This window comes from Podarcis pityusensis (assembly GCF_964106645.2).
Source record: "Podarcis pityusensis genome assembly, chromosome: 17".
NCBI classification, from domain to species: Eukaryota; Metazoa; Chordata; class Lepidosauria; order Squamata; family Lacertidae; genus Podarcis; species Podarcis pityusensis.
Window position 1 is genome coordinate 11,206,684 of NC_138042.1, and position 19,601 is coordinate 11,226,284.

General features: G+C 46.2%; 1 protein-coding gene across 2 annotated transcripts in view; it reads right to left on the minus strand.

Annotated features, from left to right (window-relative positions):
* The window catches only part of LOC308466685 (alpha-2-macroglobulin-like protein 1), a 53,121-nt gene extending 35,209 nt beyond the window's left edge, over window positions 1-17,912 (minus strand). For both annotated transcript variants that reach the window (XM_080987708.1, XM_080987707.1), the window contains exons 1-10: window positions 17,753-17,912; window positions 15,365-15,548; window positions 12,344-12,391; window positions 11,798-11,942; window positions 11,409-11,461; window positions 9,434-9,454; window positions 6,597-6,759; window positions 3,679-3,763; window positions 1,295-1,421; window positions 1,042-1,156 (exon numbers count right to left, since the gene is read on the minus strand). In XM_080987708.1, the coding sequence (XP_080843834.1) occupies window positions 1,042-1,156; window positions 1,295-1,421; window positions 3,679-3,763; window positions 6,597-6,759; window positions 9,434-9,454; window positions 11,409-11,461; window positions 11,798-11,942; window positions 12,344-12,391; window positions 15,365-15,548; window positions 17,753-17,820 (1,009 nt within the window). In that variant the 5' untranslated portion in view covers window positions 17,821-17,912. The remainder of the gene's footprint in view (window positions 1-1,041; window positions 1,157-1,294; window positions 1,422-3,678; window positions 3,764-6,596; window positions 6,760-9,433; window positions 9,455-11,408; window positions 11,462-11,797; window positions 11,943-12,343; window positions 12,392-15,364; window positions 15,549-17,752) is intronic.
* Between the last annotated feature and the right edge of the window lie 1,689 nt (window positions 17,913-19,601).

Sequence of the window (19,601 nt, forward strand, 5' to 3'; positions counted from 1 at the left end):
CCCCCCCCGTTTTATGCGGGGAGCGGTCATTCTGACAGTACGAGCTGTTCAGCTGTGGAACAGACTCCCACGAGAGGTGGTGGATTCTCCTTCCTTGAAGATTTTTAAATAGAGGTTGGATGGCCATCTGTCATGCATGCTTTATCTGAGATTCCTCCAGGGGGTTGGACTAGATGACCGTTGGTGTCCCTTCCAACTTTAAGATTCTATGATTATTATTATATTACTGTTTTTACCCCACCCATCCGACTGGGTTGCCCTAGCCACTCTGGGCAGCTTCCAACATATATAAAAACACAATTAAACATTTAAAAACTTCCCCATTCAGGGCTGCCTTCAGACAGCTCGGGGGTTGGATAGCTCCATACCCTCCAACACTTCTCCAATGAATATAGGGATGTCCTAAGGAAAAGCAGGACATTCTGGGATCAAATCAGAAACTGGGACGACGTCTGTAAATCTGGGACTGTTCCTGGAAAACAGGGACACTTGAAGGATCTGAGGCCCTGAAAATGCACGGCACAGAAGCAGTGCCCACCTCCCCCAAATCTACTGATTAAAAACTGTAAAAATGTCGTTAAAGTAGAAAGGGAGAAAGAGAAGATCAAACAAGAGTATGAGGTCTAAAGGAAGGTTAAAGGTAAAGGTAAAGGTACTCCTGACCATTAGGTCCAGTTGTGGCTGACTCTGGGGTTGCGGCACTCATCTCGCTTTATTGGCCGAGGGAGCCAGTGTACAGTTTCCAGGTCATGTGGCCAGCATGACTAAGCCGCTTCTGGCGAACCAGAGCAGCGCACGGAAACACCGTTTACCTTCCTGCCGGAGCGGTACCTATTTATCTACTTGCACTTTGATGTGCTTTCGAACTGCTAGTTTGGCAGGAGCTGGGACCGAGCAACAGGAGCTCACCCCGTCGCGGGGATTCGAACTGCCAACTTTCTGATTGGCAAGTCCTAGGCTCTGTGTTTTAACCCACAGCGCCACCCGCATCCCAAAGGAAGGTTACTAAACATCAAAACCTCTATTTCCCCATTTCTGTACCTGTTCCTTCTTCTTCAAATTCCGCAGAAAGCTGAACAAAATCCGTATAGCCTCTCTCAGGCAGCTTTAAATCGGTTGCATTAATTGTGAAAGAAACATAACCATTCTTGTCTGTCTGAGGAAACAGAGATGAAAAATTATATTTGGAGGCAAAGGCAGCTGGTTAAGGACTTTCATTTTAGAGCCAAGGGCAGCAGAATGGCATTTCAGGGCAGGAGTATAGCCCCTTGTCTCAGCCCTTCAGTTAGCTTACCTGGCCTGTGTAGTGCATTTGAATTGCATCGAGTTGTCTCACTGGCGTATCGTAAAAAAAGTAAAATGATATGTCTCGAGTTACATGTAGATCTACTTTCCCACGAACGAGCTTCCCATATGTGTACCTGCAGCAGAAGGTGAGGGAACAGTATCATGAAGTAAACCCCCTAAAGTAAACAGTCAGCTTTAATTTGTCGGGGTGGTGGTGGTGGAAATGGAGCTGGTAGCACCAAAAAAACAGAGAGACTTCTTGATTGAACAGTTTATGGTAGGAAAATCAATTTAGGGTGTGTTGTTCACATTACTGCCTTTGAGCACAGCAAAGTTGCAGTTCTCCAGCACTTTCCTCCCAGCTGTTCACATAAACACGCCTCAAACAGTGTGAGATTTGTTTCTGCTTGTGTAACACACTATGGACATTGACAGGGCAGGGATGTCTTTATCCCATGGGTAGGCAAACCAAGGGCTGCGGGCCAGATCAGGCCCAATTGCCTTTTGGATCCGGCCCGTGGACGGTCCAGGAATCTCCATGTGGATTGCCAGCACGGGCGTTCTCTCCCTCTCCCTCACACAACGGCAACAGCGGCGCTTCCTCCCTCCCTCCTCCTGGCTTCTCCCTGCCCTACATAGAGGAGGAAGGGGCACAAAACAAATGAAATACTGTGAAAATCCCTGAAACGAGTAGTAATTGACTAGAAATATTGTCTTATGGAAATAAACTAAATAATAAAAATCAAAAAGTTTAAGGGAAAAAATAGAAGGAAGTGTACAATTGATGAGCTTTCCTGCTTTGGCTCATCTTCCTTTTTTTTTCTTTTTCTTTTTTTCTTTCCTTTTTTTCCTTTCTTTTATATTTCCCATAGTAGCTTATGTTCTGTGTCATGTACTTCGATATTTTTTGTAGTTTTTGTAGGTTTTTTTCATTACTATTAAGGAATTTTCCTTTGTAATTTTTGGTTGTTTATATTTATATGTACCTGTTTAAGCAAAATAAAAGCTATTTTTTAAAAAATAGAAAAAAAATAGAAAAACCTAAAATTGAACAAAGCCTTAACGGGATCGATTTCTAGTCGATTACTTCTCATTTCAGGGATTTTCATGGTATTTAATTTGTTTTGTGCAATTTCTCGGTTCCATGACTGTCTTTTTTCTACTAGAGGAGGAAGGGGGCTGGGCTTTGTTGGTGCCAGCAGCAGCAGCGCTCGAGCAGCCGCCATTTTAAGCAGCCCCTCTCCAAAGCCCTTTTGCACACTGCTCATCGTCCCTCCGCCATCGCCACCGCCAGCCCCTGTCGCTCACAAGACACAGGTAAGCAGCCACCGGGGCTCGTGGCGCTCTTCCATCATTTTTTGTCCAACATATAGTCTGGCCCCCCACAAGGTCTGAGGGACAGTGGACTGGACCCCTGCTGAAAAAGTTTGCTGACCCCTGCTATATCCCTATAAAAAGGTGTTTTCATGTCTTGGCTACAGATGAGCTAGGAAAGGCTTCAGGGTTTCCAAGCTGAGTTGAGAAACAACACATCAGCCATTTTATCACAGCAAAGCTCATGCATTTTGGATACGGTAAATGAAAGAGTGGACCAGCCTTAGGGAGAGATTTCCCCCCGTGAATTCACACTGAAGGAAAGAACACCTGATCCATAGGAGCCGATTCCCTGGGGCCTTGGGTGTCTGAGCACCCACAAAATTCTCCATGAAGGGCCACAAATTTTGGTGCCAGGGCCATGCACGCTGCATGGCACCCACAGCCCTGGGCACCCACAGTCGTGGGGTCAAGCTGGAACTCCTGACCCGATCCCACGCTGTCTGAGAAAAGACTGGAGGCAGGCATGCCAGAACAATCCTTTTATACCACCCAGAGACTTTCTGAAGGGAATGAAAATTTCACTAGTTGTTATAGCTTTTCGACTCCACAGTTGCGGCGGAATCATTCCCAATAATGTTTCACATGCAGATGCAAAGATTACTTGATGGCCTGTTGTGGAGAAATGCAAGAAATGTGGAAAGTATGTGTATGAGGGAGCAGGGAGGGAAGAAGTGGTGCTTGACTTTTTCTGCAAAGTGACAGGAAAGGAAAAGAAGCTTTCTGGACAGACAGACAAACAAAAAACTAGACCATAATTGATAGGTCACTGGAAGGGAAAGAGAGAAAAAGGTGAAAGGAAAGAAGCCGGACTGGAACAAACAGATTTGCTTTACCAAATACCTCAGGTGCTTGGAATATCCTTTTTTTCGTCTGCAATTTAGTCCTCCAGAAACAGAGCAGGGGAAAAGGACACAGTACTGATGTCTGCCTATACTGTCCTCATTATTGGGGATGAAATATTCTCCTCCATCAACCGTTGGCATGGTCTTTGAGGACACACAAGATTTTGCTCACCTGCCAAGCACTTTGACTTGAACTTCTTCATCCGCTTTGGTGATAAGTTGCGGAAGTTCGAACAGCACTTCAAATTTAGGCAGCACTGCAATGGAAAGAAGAAGAAGAAGAAGAGCAGTAAGGGATGCTTTAAAAAGAAGAAGAAGAAGAATTGGAATAGCAGATTGCTAAAAACACCAAGACCAATAGTTCTGGGGTAATTGCAATTAGATTAAAAGATACGAGAGGAGAACGTTAACTCCAGCAAGTGCTGCTGTCTGGTCAGATTTTGCTTCTGCAGCGTATTTTAATTTTAAAAGCAAATGAACAAAACTCCAAACCAGAAGAGATCCTCTGTATGGATCTTGCATATCATATCTTGCTTGACCCTAAACTGAACTTAAAATGCACATACCTATAGATGTAGGTGCTTTAATTTAGCGGGTGGGTGGAAGGAAAAGGAGGCATTGTTTTGCCTTCCTTCAGAGGCATTTTTTAGCATTATATTATCATAGCCAGCTGGCGATGCAATAAGGTTTTGACCTAACTTTGATCTCCTCGTTTTTCCTCTGTTGCATGTGGGATGGTTGCAAAGTGACAGGTGTCAAATTAGTATGCATTTCTTCACCAACTGTGTTCACTGGGACATTGCGTGAGATGCATTCGTGAGCCAGTACAGTGCTTAGAACGGACACGGGTGGCGCTGTGGGTAAAACCTCAGTGCCTAGGGCTTGCCGATCGCATGGTCGGCGGTTTGAATCCCCGCAGCGGGGTGAGCTCCCGTCTTTCAGTCCCAGCTCCTGCCCACCTAACAGTTCGAAAGCACCCTTAAGTGCAAGTAGATAAATAGGTACCGCTTTATAGCGTGAAGGTAAACGGCGTTTCCGTGTGCTGCACTGGTGCTGGCTCGCCAGAGCAGCTTCGTCACGCTGGCCACATGACCCGGAAGTGTCTGCGGACAGCGCTGGCTCCCGGCCTCTTAAGTGAGATGGGCGCACAACCCTAGAGTCGGACACGACTGGCCCGTACGGGCAGGGGTACCTTTACCTTTACCTATAGCAGTTCTTAGAGTGTTTGATAAGGACCAAGGATACCAGAGTTGAACCCTCCCCAAACTCCGCCATGGGTGGGTGACTTTGGACCAATTGTCGCCTCTCAACCTAACCTACCTCACAGGACTATACAGTCATACCTCGGGTTGAATATGCTTCATGTTGAGCGCATTTGAGTTGCGCTCCACGGCAACCCAGAAGTAATGGAGTGCGTTACTTCCGGGTTTCGCTGCTCGTGCATGCGCAGATGCTCAAAATGACGTCACGCGCATTCGCAGAAGCGGCGAAAAGCAACGTGCGCGTGCGCAGACATGCCGTCGCTAGTTACATTGCTTCTGGATGCAAACAGGGCTCCGGAACAGATCCCGTTCGTATCCAGAGATACCACTGTATATGCTACCTTGAGCTCATTGAAGGAAAGGTAGGATATAAATGTAGCTCTCTCTCTCTCTCTGTCTCTCTCTTTCTCTCTGTCTGTCTCTCTTTAAAATCAGCACCTCACATTTCTATCTCCTCCCAGATCTTTTCTCTAGAACATCACTGCTGCATTTTGTTCCAGGAAAGACAGCAACATATTGAAGAGCTAGTAACTTTGCCATTCACAATGTCTAGACAGAATTAGCATGGGGAATGGCATGTGCCCAGGGCAACACAAGCAGGAGCCCCCCTGACCCCCCCTCCACAGTTGTATAGTAAGCCCTCAACTTATGGCGGGGGTTATGTTCCAGTGATCAGCCCGAAACCAAAATCGCATCTAGTCAAAATACATTGGGTTCAATGGTGGGTGAGATCGCCAAAGTCTTTCCCCCCGGACACCTGCCCCCTTTCTGCTCCCCCCCCCATTTTATTTTTTTGCCAAGCACATAAAGCTGGATGTGCAAAAGCTAAATGTGTGTAAGTTGCAGGCTTACTGTACAGGCACGAGTCATTTCTGCAGATGACCTAACGACCAATGTGTAGAGATCCCTGCTGTTGTGTTTGCTTTCTGCATTTTGAACAGCTGAAAACGGCAGTATTGAAAGGGACTTCAGGGCAGGCAAATCTCTCTTCCTTTCAGAAGCGCCAAGTTCATGCACATCGGAAGGAAGCCATGAGGCCTGATGTGGCCCTCCACCAGCATGGGGGCCCACTACCACAGCAGATGGCCCCATGTATATGGGCAATCTATCCGGAAGATATTTGTATTCCGAGGAGTTGCTGATACGGATGACGTTATGGGCGCCCTGCCAGCCAGCTGTTGACCTTTCCTCCAAGTAGCTTCTAATTCCTGCCACACATCTCGGAGAGCAGTCGGCAAAAACCATCCAAGCCCTGCCCCGCTTTCTCTCCCATTCCTGCTGCCTCCAAGCATTTAAGCATGGCATTAGGAGTTGGCACTCCAAACTCAGCTATCTCGGCTTCCCAAGACACCGGCGGGGTTAGCTGGTTCAAGACTTGAGCCACTAGCCCCCAAGCATCTATGCTAGGCCAACCACAGATGCGGTTCTGACTACCCTTTCCTTGCTTAGAGTAATTTCTTCTCCCCCAAAAGGGCATTACTTCTGAATCCTGCCGACATGGGGCCTTCCGCCACAGCAGGGAGGAACGATGGGGCCCTCTGCTGCTGTGGGGAGGCCCGACGGGGCTCAGCCACTCAAGATTGGAAGGACTTAGGCCCATCGCCACATACTTTGGGGTAGGGCTGAGCTGTCCTCAGCCCCATAGACATGGAACCTAACAATAACAATAACAATTTATTATTTATATGCCCCAGCCACTCTGGGCGTCTCCCCACAAAGTATTAAAAGCACAACAAAACATCAACCATTAAAAACTTCCCTGAACATATGCTTCCTTTTATTCTTAGAACGATTCTCACAAGCCATGTGGTCTTCCCCAGAAACTTACTATATTCCTCCACAGTGAATACTTTCCTATTTCTGTAGTCCTCTCCCATTTTGAAGGTGTACGATCCCAGGGCCGCTTCCGAGGCCAGAGGGAAAGACAGATCCACAATGCCATGGTGAGGCTTCACGTCCACCCATTGGCCTATTCGGTTCCCATTAGGATCCTGGGATAAGAACAAAAGGACTGTGAGGTTCGTCCCCTTGGCTGCAGCAATAGCAATGTTCACATAACCGGATGAACCACATCCTGAAGGAGGCTGGGCTATCCCAAGAAATGCTCTTGCCTGAGCTCCCGACCCTGCACACTGTGAGCAGGAGCTGACTAGACTGGCAGTACAGTCATACCGTAGTTCTCAAACGGAATCCGTTCCAGAAGTCCATTTGACTTCCGGAAATGTTCGAAAACCAAAGTGCGTCTTCCGATTGGCTGCAGGAGCTTCCTGCACTCAACTGGAAGCTGCAGAAGCTGTGGCGGACTTTTGGGTTCCAAAGAATGTTCGCAAACTGGAACACTCACTTCTGGGTTTGCGGCATTCGAGAGCCAAAACGTTTGAGTTGCAAGGCGTTCGACAACCAAGGTATGACTGTAGAGTCAACAAAGATGACAGGACAGTCCTCTATGGCAGCAGTCTTCAACTTTTTCCAACCTGAGATCCACCTTAGTCCTAAGCTGCATTTGGGGTAGGGATAAAGGAATCCTCTCAGTTTCTAACTTTCCCCGATCTTTAGTTCTTTACATTTTCACATTAGATGATGGGGATGATTTTAAAGCCCTTGTGGAAATTTATCAGCATCTTGGTGCAAGTTTCTCCACACATGCACACTTTGGCAAAGCAATTTCTCCTAACGGAATGGATTTGTCTCCATTTGCACCCTTTGGCATAGCCCGGGGGTGCCAGAGAGAGGCAGCTGCCCCCCAATCAATAAAAATAAATAAAAATGCATAGCTCAGTTTCTTCCCTCCCCTAACAAAAATCCTGGCTACACCCATGTCTGCACCATATAATTGTTGTACAAAATTGGGGGGTGGCCTTTACAGCCCAACTCCCCAAGGGGCTCAGAGTCCCCTAAGTCCAGAGAAGAAGGCATGGAGGCTATAACCAGCAGAAGAAAAACAAGGCAGATATTTATTTTTTCTGTTGCAATGGAGTCCCCCTACCCCTGTATAACACATTCAAAGCAGTATCATGCCACTATGGCTTCCCCCAAGGAATCCTGGGAACCATCATTTGTTAAGGGTGCTGCGAGTCCTTATGAGATTCCCTTATTCCCCTCGCAGAGCTACCATTCCTAGAGTCATTTAGCAGGCAGTCTCTCTTCCCAGGAGACACTCTCTTCCATCCTCGTCTTGCAGCCCAAAGAGACAGATTTCTTTCTCTTCCCTTCTGCCTTGGTCCCTTCCCTTCCTCCTGCTGCCAGAGCCAAGTGTGTATAACTGAATTCATGCTAATAATATGCATGTATGATGCAGGTGCGCTGTATTTGCATTTCAAATGACGCTTCCACGCTTACCAATGGAATCTTCCCTTGAAAACCAAAAAGTGGCTTTGGGGAGGTGTTTTCTTTTATTGGAACTTGGCAGGGTGACAGAGTTAAATCCCCCCCTCCCTGCTTCCATTCTCACAGTCCTGAGGCTGCCATTTATATAGTAAAAATGTACACTTTGATTGCATTCAGGCAATTAACATCACATTTAGTTTGCAATAGTTTGGGGGCCAATTCAGAAAGGCAATTGGCATCTTCTTGTGGTGCTTCTCATATTGCTTTAGCAGTTGCTGGTGGGTGTTTGGGTGAATGCAGGCAACCGTTGACCAAATAGTTATTGACATTTACCACAGTGGGGGCATATAACCTTCTGTTGAGTCTTACGACAGGTTGAGGATAATTCCACTATTGTATTGCATCCCATGAATAGGAGAATGCAGAAGTACAGGTGTATGGCTCAGTTCTCATAATTTGGCAGGGAAATATAGACAACTGGCTTATCATGTGGATAGCTATGCATGGTGATGTCAGGGACTGGACTGAGGAGGAAAGGTGGGGATCGCCTCCCCCCTCTTCATGAACCTTCACGAGAAGAGAAGGACAGTATAGATTTGCAACAGTGGTTTGCGGAAGGGCATAGTTCAGTGGCTGCAGGGGGAGAAGCTGGGAAATATTGGGAGAGGAACAGCAGGAAGAAGGAGAAGCTCCAGGGGAGAGACAGCTGACAGACTCAGTGTCTTTGGAAAGCATTCCTGACCCCCCCTTCTCCCAGGACCTGGCGTGCATTGAGAGTAGTAGAACAGAAAGCTCAGAGGCAGAAAGCACAGATCAGCCAGAGCAGGGATGATGTAGGATAAGGGAGACTGAGGGGGTGGGACTTGGAGCAACACCATTATCTAAGAAAGACCGTATTCCTGCGTCTCTCTCTGTGAATATTGACTAAACTACTTGGTAAGAACTCTTCTTGTTTATCTGCTTCTTGACTGCCACCGTGGGAGGGATAGGATTCCCTGTAGCCTAACAGGTGGTAAGTACTTAATAAATGACAATATTCATAGAAAGGGGCAGCTTAGACCTACATTTCACACCCACTGCTCTTTGATGGTATGCCTACTTAAGTTCAAGCCAAAAACAAATCTATTTTAACAAGAGCGACTCACAGAAGGGACCATTGGGGTTGTTTTCCCTGTCCAGCAGCCTCTCCAAGCCAAAACTATAGTTCCCAGGTTTACAATTGCAACCACATTACTTTAAATGTGTAGTGTAGACATGCCCTGATGTTCAAGTGGTCTCAAAGGACAGGGTGGGAACAAAAGGAAAACATCACGACCAATGCTAGTTACCGGTACTTACTCTCAGCTCTAGCAAAGGGATCTGTAAATGACAAGAGAGAGGGACAATGTCAGTGTCAATGAGGAACAGAGCAGCTTCCAGGTCTTCCAGCATTCTGTAAAACCAGCCAAGGAAATGACAGTTCTGTTCTGCCTGCACTCTCGAACTGACATTACTAGCAGCGTGATAAGATAGCAATTGCAACCCATCTGTGGGCTATAGGAAATGAGGCTGGGTCAGCTGTTTGCCTTGCTTGCCAATCTTCTGCCATAGAATCAGACTTCTAGAATTCCAATTCTAGAATTGGAAGGGACCCTAAGGGTCATCTAGGGTCACCTGCAATGGAAGAATCTCAGCTAAAGCACCCATGACAGATGGTCATCAAAAATCTGCTTAAAAGCCTACAAGGAAGGAGAGTCCACCACCGCCCGAGGGAGACCGTACCTGCCCCTACAGACCTACGTATGTGGAAACATCTGTTCTAGCACCAGCCCCTATCATGCTGATATTGATCATGTGATCACTTAGAGGGCACGTAAAGAAAGGGTTCTGGTTGGTGGATGCACCACACAAGTCCCACTATCCGAACTCAGGAAATCGTTTTTTAGGCAAGCGTTCACATAACAAGTTGACGATTTGATTCCTATGGGGAAATTTCCAATGCGTGAAATATTGACCCCAAAATGAAAGGGGAAAATAGGAAAACCCTTGGAAACCTTGCAAAAGATAAAGAAGGAAGGGGGGGCATTTCCCCTTCCTTCCACCATGGTTTATGGTGAAACAGCTGTCGTGAACCAGCAAAACACAAAAAAGTAAGGCCTGTTTAAGGCTGCTTATTTGTTTACAGCACTACACGCAGGTCTGGCTGTTCAGATATCTCAGGGGTGGCCAACTCTCAAGAGACTGCAATCTACTCACAGAGCTAAAAACTGGCAGTGATCAGGATGAGGGGGGTTCAGGTCAAAGTTGTTTAGCTTTTTTTAGGGAGGAGGAAAGCCTCATTTTTGGCGGGGTGCAGGGCAAAAATGTTGACCTTGTTTTAGCTTTTTTGGGGGGTGCCAGTGATCTACCACAGACATCCAGTGATCTACCGGTGGATCACAATCTACCTGTTGGACGTGCCTGAGATGTCTGAATCTGCAGTTTGTATAGTGAAGTTTGTGTACTAATTCCTCATGTTTCATCACCACTGCAATGCTCCTCAGTGCATTTTAATACAGAGCTAATGTCCCGCAGAAACTCTGGGCCCAATTCACAAGTGAATGGAAGCATGAGAAACTCCTAAAGATGTTCCCCCACTTGAGAAATAACAAAGTATTTGTCTCTGGGTCCAGTAAGGAGACTTTCCTGGGCTTATGACCAGCGGCGTAGCGTGGGTTATCAGCACCCGGGGCAAGGCAAGTAATTTGCGCCCCCCTAACCCGGGGCAAGGCAAATAATTTGCGCCCCCTAACCCGGGGCAAGGCAAGTACAGTAATTTACTCTCCCAAGCAGCAGCAGCAGCGAGGCTTCTCTTTCCCCCGCGCTCTCCTGGAGCTGCCTCTTTTCTTTCCTTTTTTCCCTTTCTCCAAGGCTTTTTGCTTTCTCTCCTTAATTGATTCCTCCTCCACACCGCAGCGTTTCCTAGCTGCTTCCCCCCCCTTCCCCTCTCTCTCCTCCTCGCTCTGCTTGCCTTGCCCTGCACCGGCAGCAGCAGGCGCAGCCAGACCCCCGCCAGCCAGCCCGCCCGCCCGCCCACCCGGCTTCCTCTCCTTTTTTTGCCCGCGGCAGAAGGCTTCGCTCTCCCCCTTCCGCGACCTCCTCGCCAAGCCGAGCGAGCGCGGGCTCCCTAACCCGTGGATTTTAGTAGGGGCAGAGAGCTGCTAGTGCGAGCGCGCCCCCCGCCCATGTTGCGCCCGGTGCGGCCGGCCCCCCTGGCACCCCCCACGCTACGCCACTGCTTATGACATTTTGAGGAATTGATAGTCTGTGATCATAATAAGAGACCAATACTTACAGATTTATTGCGGGCCTTAAATTGATCATCAAGCTGCACAATTCGAAGTTTTACTGAAGGGGGAAAACAAACAGAGAGATTATTTGTTTCTGGTTTTTGTTGTTGCTCCCACATACTTCCTTCATGTTGTTGCATTTTAAAACCAAGGACTAGATTTCCACCCCCTGCTGAATTAGCAAGGCAAATTGTTGATGTCAACTTCTTATTGTATGCAAATCTGTAGAGCATCTGGGCTCTTGAAAGGCACTCGGGTTTGGTTTAATAGCTTAGTTCTTGGAACACTGAGTTTCCTTATTTGATTCCTATTTGCTGGGGACACCGTTCCATCCCCAAAGATGGGACGGAAGCTGCAGTCATCCTCCCGGTTCCAGGGCCACTCCGATACCCACCTCTCTCTCCAGGCTTGTAAAAGGGCTTGTCTAGATCCATCAGGTTAATTGTGGGAGAGCTCTTGACCTGCACCTTCTTGGAGCCCTTAAAGCTTACGCTGTCACCCTGTAGGACTAGGATGTGAACACGGGCCATTTCTCCTTCCTTCACAGTGCCAAAGAGAAAAGCAAAACATGTTCTAGCAGGAGGACCGAGAACAGAAAAGTATTTTGCAGTAGAGAGGGTATGTCTCAAAAACTGCCCCTTGCTCTTCTACCAACTTCGCTCTCCCCTAGGGATCAGGGAGTCAACACCACACACACACACACACTTCCATTTATCACTCCCCCTTCCAATAGATACACATCCCCTTCTCTCTCTTTGCATGTCCATCTTGGTTTTCTCTTTCATCCATGTTCTCTCAGTACAGTTCCACCTCCACCTGCTTCTCTATCCCCTTCTCTTCTCTTCCTCTTAAGTCATTCCCCCCTTCCTCTCTAATTTAAATTCTCCTAGTGCCAAGGGTGCATGAAAGAAAGGGAATGATTGGGAAATGCAAGACTTACCAGTGGAATGTAGTAGCTCTCTGTTTTCCGGGCAACAAAGGCTGGTACCTGAAGAGGGCAAGATGGAGGTGTGGGAATGTTAAGGATAGTAGGAAATGATATACTGAATAAATATTATCCTTCCTTCACTCACGCTAGTGAGTGATGTAGCAGAGCAGATTCCCCTCAATATTGTTGTTGTTGTTGTTTAGTCATTTAGTCGTGACCGACTCTTCGTGACCCCATGGACCAGAGCAAGCCAGGCACTCCTGCCTTCCACTGCCTCCCGCAGTTTAGTCAAACTCATGCTGGTAGCTTCGAGAACACTGTCCAACCATCTCGTCCTCTGTCGTCCCCTTCTCCTTGTGCCCTCCATCTTTCCCAACATCAGGGTCTTTTCCAGGGAGTCTTCTCTTCTCATGAGGTGGCCAAAGTATTGGAGTCTCAGCTTCAGGATCTGTCCTTCCAGTGAGCACTCAGGGCTGATTTCCTTCAGAATGGATAGGTTTGATCTTCTTGCAGTCCATGGGACTCTCAAGAGTCTCCTCTAGCACCATAATTCAAAAGCATCAATTCTTCGGTGATCAGCCTTCTTTATGGTCCAGATCTCACTTCCATACTTCACTACTGGGAAAACCATAGCTTTAACTATACGGACCCCTCAATATAGCAGGAAGCTAATTTGCAGATTCGTTTGAATCTCTTTAGTTAAGTAATCCAATCTGGTTTGCCTAGATGGATTATTCCTGGTGTCCCCTTTTATCCCTCTTAAAAGAATAAAGAGACGAGTCTTTCCTTTAAAAGTAACAAGAAGTTTACTCACATTTCAGTTCACGATTTGATCCCTGAAAGGCAGGCTTTACTTAGTAGTTACATAACAAAGTCTGAGTTTGTCTCATATGGAGATTGAGCTCATGTGCTGCTGGCTGGGAGCCAGCAGACAGCAAAATTACATTAAGAGAACAAAATGGCTGCAGGAGAGCAGCATGGCAGCAAGAGATCAGCAAGCAAGGATCAGCATCAAGAGAGAGAAAATGGCTGCGTGACTTGGCTCTTTTATGGAATCAGCCAGGGCCATGCCCATCTCCCAGATCACATCCAGGGGGAGGATGCTCCAGACCAGTGGAACAGGAAGTTACACTAACATCCCCTTGCCTGTGTCCACTCTAGGGAAATAAGGAGTGATGCACTTGACTTCCAATGGATTATATCCCATAGGAGGGATGGAAGAAAAGGGGTTAAGTACAACAAACGTAAGAGATTAAAGCAGAAAACATATGAGAAGCATCTGTGAAAACTGGGTAGATTTAACCTATAAAGATAATTTAGTAGAGGAACCATTGCTTTTTACCATGGGCATGGAATACATTTTAGCTATAGAGGAGTTTGGCCATCTAGTCCTGGGCTCAGTTGAGGCCATTGGCTTCATCCATAAATCTATCCCTGCTCCCCACCCCACCATCATTCCTAGACCCATTCCCACACCCGCCTCTTCACTAGCTCTGTCTGGGAATTTTGCTCCAGCTGTACATAATGCTCTCTGTAAAGGATGTGGTCTTTAATGTTCTGGACCGCCTGTGTATAAAATGGGAATGCGTATTTTTGCCTGTCTGCTGGTGCCCTGAAGTTCATAAAACCAAGGCATAGGTGTCCACCATTGCTGATGCGCCTAAGTGCACAGTTCTCTCTTTCCAAAGACAGGAAATCTGAAAACTTCTCTGAGCAGGTGTTCCAAGGGGAGGAGCACATGATTGACAAGGAAGGTCTAGGGGGGAAAGATAGATACCTAGGAGGTGAGTAGATCAAAGTGGCCTCAGGTAACATGCAGAACTTTTTGTTGAGCTTGGGAGGAAGGTTTCAAGGGACAAAGGCCTACCTATGAACAAGGAATCCTACTACGAGCCTAGTGAATTTAGGGACTCTTTTCAACCAGGGCAAGTGGGTTGCATATAACCAATTTTAGTTTGTTTTTGCTCCAAAGGAAATATTCTGTAATTTCTCTGTAACATTTGCATGTTTTATACTTCATCGCTTCCTGCTGCTCCCATTCATCCTATACACTATTTTCCTGTTCCTGTGTAGTCTTTGACTATTCCAAACACTCTCAACACTTGCAGTTTTACTATCACCCTACCTAAGGAGGTTTCAGAGAGACCCCTGGGAAATTTTGTAGGCTGTTTGGTAAGGGGCAGCCTGGCAAATAATTGATCTCTTAATTTCTTATTGGCAGTGAGTACAAGAGGGTACAAGAAAGGGGCATGCACTATTGTGGATAGGTATCCCTTCTGCAGGTAGTCCAGGATGTAGGGTTGATTTGACATGGCTGTCCCATTCTCTGACTTTATTTATATTGATATTGTGTTTATATATTGATATTATTTATGCATTTTTTATTTTAATGCAAATCATTTGACATAGTTTTTTATTGCACTTATTATGCTTGTATATATTTATGCATTTTTACTTACTTATTGTATTTTATCTATTGTAAACCACTTTGAGATCTTTGGCTAGTAAGCGGTCTACAAATGGAAATAATAATAATAAGGCTATTCCCAGCAGCCTTCACAGGGTAGCTCATGATTATTATGCACAAGCAAGATAATGTGAAACAGACTACACACATGAAATGGATTTTATATTTGTAAGATGTAACAGAGGCACTGTTTGTAAAGAGGAAAAAGCGGTCGACTGGAAGAATGGTTTAATGGCAAGTGAAGGATGAAAACTGGACATTAAATAAGAAATGATGCTGCTACGGGAGGAAATGATCAACATATGTTTGCTACAGGAGCAGGAAACTTGATTTTAAGAAATTGTATTAAATTTAAGTCATTAGGTTTGATTTGTGATAATTTGGAAAATTAATAAGAATAATTTGAAAAACAAAGATAATGTGAAAGAGAGCTCCCCTTGTTGCAGGGGTGTGGCCATGCAGATATCACTGGGCTACAACTTCCATCATCCCTGATCATTATCCATACTAATTGGGGCAGACGGGAGCTGGAAGCCATTGAGTTGCTTGCAATGGATGAAACTTGCCTGGAAGCTGGTGCATTCATAGGTCCCTGGTTTCTCCACATCCTTCTCCAGCAGGGTGTGGTTCTGCAATGTCATCTCTAATGTTATTTTCAGGTGGACTGTCTCCGGGAGGTTGCTCAGAAGCACACAGAACTCTTCAGTATCTGGATGGCGAATGACTGCCGGGAAGGTAAATAGATAGTGGCTGCAAGAGAAGAAGAAAGGACCATTGAAGAAGTTGCTCTTGGCCTTTAGAGAAGCAGCTAAAAGGGCACTCACCTGTTGCTTTCTGGGGGCAGGGATGGTCAGCTGGCAGCCTGCAAGTCACATTCATATACTCGTCAGATTTTAATTGGCTTACCCCTCTCTTTGCTATACAAAGAAGCAGCTTGTTACCTGGAATACACTCATCTGTTTGGGAAATGAGAAGCTACTGTTGGGGGACCCCAAGGGCCCCAAAATGTGATAATGTGGACCCCCGAGTGTGACTGTTAAAAGGGAACTTATAGTATTTAGATCCCAGAACAGCAAACACATCCATAAAATAATATAGTTTTAAAAACCAGTTTTTAAAATATATTCTAAAAGCACTTAACATTTTCTTTAAAAGTTAAGAACTTAAAGGGAAAAAAAACTACACATATACAACCACTGACTCTCACAGCTAATAATATCACAGTGGGCAAATCTTTCAGCCACCATATGCCTAGGGAATGTTTTTAGATTCTTCCTGAAGGTTAAGAATGAGCAAGACTAGAGAGGGCATTCCACAAAGTGAGAACCACCACCAAGAGGGAACTTATAGTAGCCTATCGCTTTGAGGCTCACTGGAAGGACAGATTGTGAAGCTGAGGCTTTGGCCACCTCATGAGAAGAGAAGACTCCCTGGAAAAGACCCTGATGCTGGGAAAGACGGAGGGCACAAGGAGAAGGGGACGACAGAGGACGAGATGGTTGGACAGTGTTCTCGAAGCTACCAGCATGAGTTTGACCAAACTGCAGGAGGCAGTGGAAGACAGGAGGGCCTGGCATGCTCTGGTCCATAGGGTCACAAAGAGTCGGACACGACTAAACGACTAAACAACAACAACATCGCTTTGAGGAACTGCTGAGAATCTCTTTCACTTTGCAAGCGCCCATCGCCCCAATGGGGCAGAGAACAGTTAAAATCCTTATCACGCTAGCACACAAATACATGGTACAGAGCACAAAGCACAATAAGCGTTTGCAACAGATCATCCAAGGACATGCAGACACTGCAAATGTTGACTGTATCTAGAAATGAATAAAGCTATATGCCAGGATGCTAAGCTGAGCACAAGCGTGCCAAGGTGAAATGGATCTAAATGTATTTTGGCCAGCAACAGCTTGCTTGCTTCTTTGAATGATGTAATGAGAAATGTTTCTATACTCCGAGTAGGCTCAAGGGGACTGCTATTGTCACTTGTACCATTAACTACTCGTGTTTCTATACAGTGGTACGTCGGGTTACAGACGCTTCAGGTTACAGATGCTTCACGTTACAGACTCCACTAACCCAGAAATAGTACCTCGGGTTAAGAACTTTGCTTCAGGATAAGAACAGAAATCGTGCTCCGACAGCGTGGCGGCAGAGGGAGGCCCCATTAGCTAAAGTGGTGCTTCAGGTTAAGAACAGTTTCAGGTTAAGAACGGAGCTCCAGAACGAATTAAGTTCTTAACCCAAGGTACCACTGTACTCGGACTGCAGACCTAGAACATATATAGATCAATTTATACTGAGGCTGTAGATCTATAAAATCTGTACATTTATCTATGGATCTGTCATCCCAGCAGGAGGAATGGATGGTGCACAGCAGCAGCCATCTCAATTTTCCTGTCATGGGTGTTAGGAGGTGGGGTGGCCTGGGAGTGGGGGCCTTGCTGCCTTTGCATGTGGTAGCGGGCAAGGGCTCTGCCTTGTCTGTGAGGGTGAGGCACCCGTAAGCGGCACCTCCGAGGTCTAGCTCCAGCCTTGCTCCGAAAAGTAATGGAAAAAGCCCAGGGAAACAATTTGATGATGACATTCCCCAGAAGAAAAGTGAAAACAAAGAGAAGCAATTTCATAATAACCACCCAAGACCACAATAATTCTGTTTTTATATCTTCTGGAAGTTGCCTGGAGTGGCTGGGGAAACCCAGCCACATGGGCGGGGTATAAATAATAAAATTATTATTATTATTATTAAGAAGAGCCCTACTGTGGCAAATCAAAAGCCCCTCCAGACCAGCACCCTGTTCTCACAGGAGCCAACTAGATGCCTGGAAGAAGCAGCTGAGCACCACAGCATTCTCTCCAATTGTGATCCCCAGCAAGTGGTATTTAGAGGAATACTCACATCCCACTTAAAAATCTGCCCAGGAAATAGAAATGAAAAATAAACATCTTACGGGTCTGAAATGACTGGAGCTGTGAGTGAAAGCAGAGCCAGGGCCCAGAGGAACATAGCTGCCCCCATAGTTGGAGCTGCAATGGGCAGCAGAGACGAGATCTCCGTTGGTGCTCAGAACAGCCAGTGCTGGTGTAGAGACCTAAATAGTCGCCCAGTGATTCCTCTGTTCACCCACGAGGCGCATGAACTTAATTTCATCTGAGTCAATATTGACTCTCCTCCTCCTCAGAGTAAACACCGTATGTCCCTGAGGCTCCTCCCTTCAACTCCATGCAGGGAGATGGCTGTGACTCTTCAGATGAAAGAGAGACCACTCACTCCTTGCCAGCCTTCAAGGCAAACTGAGAAGGGATTAGAAATGGTGTGAACCAGAATCTGTTGTCTTCGTCCATGGAGACAAGACAGCAGATTGTCTTGTCTTTTCCCAGTAGTGATGTATGGAAGTGAGAGCTGGACCATAAAGAAGGCTGATCACCGAAGAATTGATGCTTTTGAATTATGGTGCTGGAGGAGACTCTTGAGAGTCCCATGGACTGCAAGAAGATCAAACCTCTCCATTCTGAAGGAAATCAGCCCTGAGTGCTCACTGGAAGGACAGATCCTGAAGCTGAGGCTCCAGTACTTTGGCCACCTCATGAGAAGAGAAGACTCCCTGGAAAAGACCCTGATGTTGGGAAACATTGGGGGCACAAGGAGAAGGGGACGACAGAGGATGAGATGGTTGGACAGTGTTCTTGAAGGTACCAGCATAAGTTTGACCAAACTGTGGGAGGCAGTGACTGGCGTGCTCTGGTCCATGGGGTCACGAAGAGTCGGACACGACTAAACGACTAAACAACAACATCGAACCAGAATCTAAGGAAGGCCAACCAAATGGCAACACATATATACCTGTTTCCACAGGCCTGCAGTGTTTCTGTGATTTCATCACCCGGAGAGGGAAAAGATATTCAGAAACCAAGAATCATCCTATTGAGATATATGATGTGTTCAATGGCTAGATAGTGCTTGGATAACTGTGGGAAATCCTTGGAGGCCTGGGAATCAAAAGGGTAGGGCAATATGTTCATAGAATCATAGAGGTGGAAGGGACCCCATCTAGTCCAACTCCCTGCAATGCAGGAATTTCAGCTAAAGCATCCGTGACAGATGGCCAAATGTCCTTCAGACTCCAAAAAAGCTATCCATATTTCCTTTTGGGAGCTTTTTTTCTTTTTAAAACAACAACAACTAAAAGATAGCCTGGCTTGCAGGAGTGCTACCCAGAACTGATAGAACTTACTTGGCTAAGCAGATAACAACACCTGCACAAGCTCTGCTATCTCCTTTTATTTAAAACTCTTGCAAAATGTGTGCTCAAGATACGGTCTGTGTAATTTGGATGCAACCCCCCCACTATTTCTCCATCCCCTCTGGGTGGAGAAACCAATAAAAAATGAGCCCAGGCTATGTGGTTTGCATACTGCAAGGACTGGACGTGCTGAATAATAGTTTCAGGCCCTCTCAGCTGGCTTGTTTGTACTCTGCCTCCTGTCGGGAAGGAGGCTGCCAGATGGATTGATTGATTATGACACTGCATGTACGTGTGCCTTGAATGATACGGAATAGATTCAAAGTGAACTTTATACATGCTAAGAAGGACAGGTAAACATGGAGGGAGAGCGATCTGTGGGTCAGTGACTGGCCAGTACATTGAGATTGGCATCAGCTTTTGAACAGTCAGGGTTCAATAGCTGGCAAGGCTACTAGAACTTAAGTGATGAGGCAATTGCAGTCTACAAGGTTTTATATAAACCTGTGGAGGGAATAGTCAACCAAAGGTATCTGATAGAAGAAAGCACGACAGA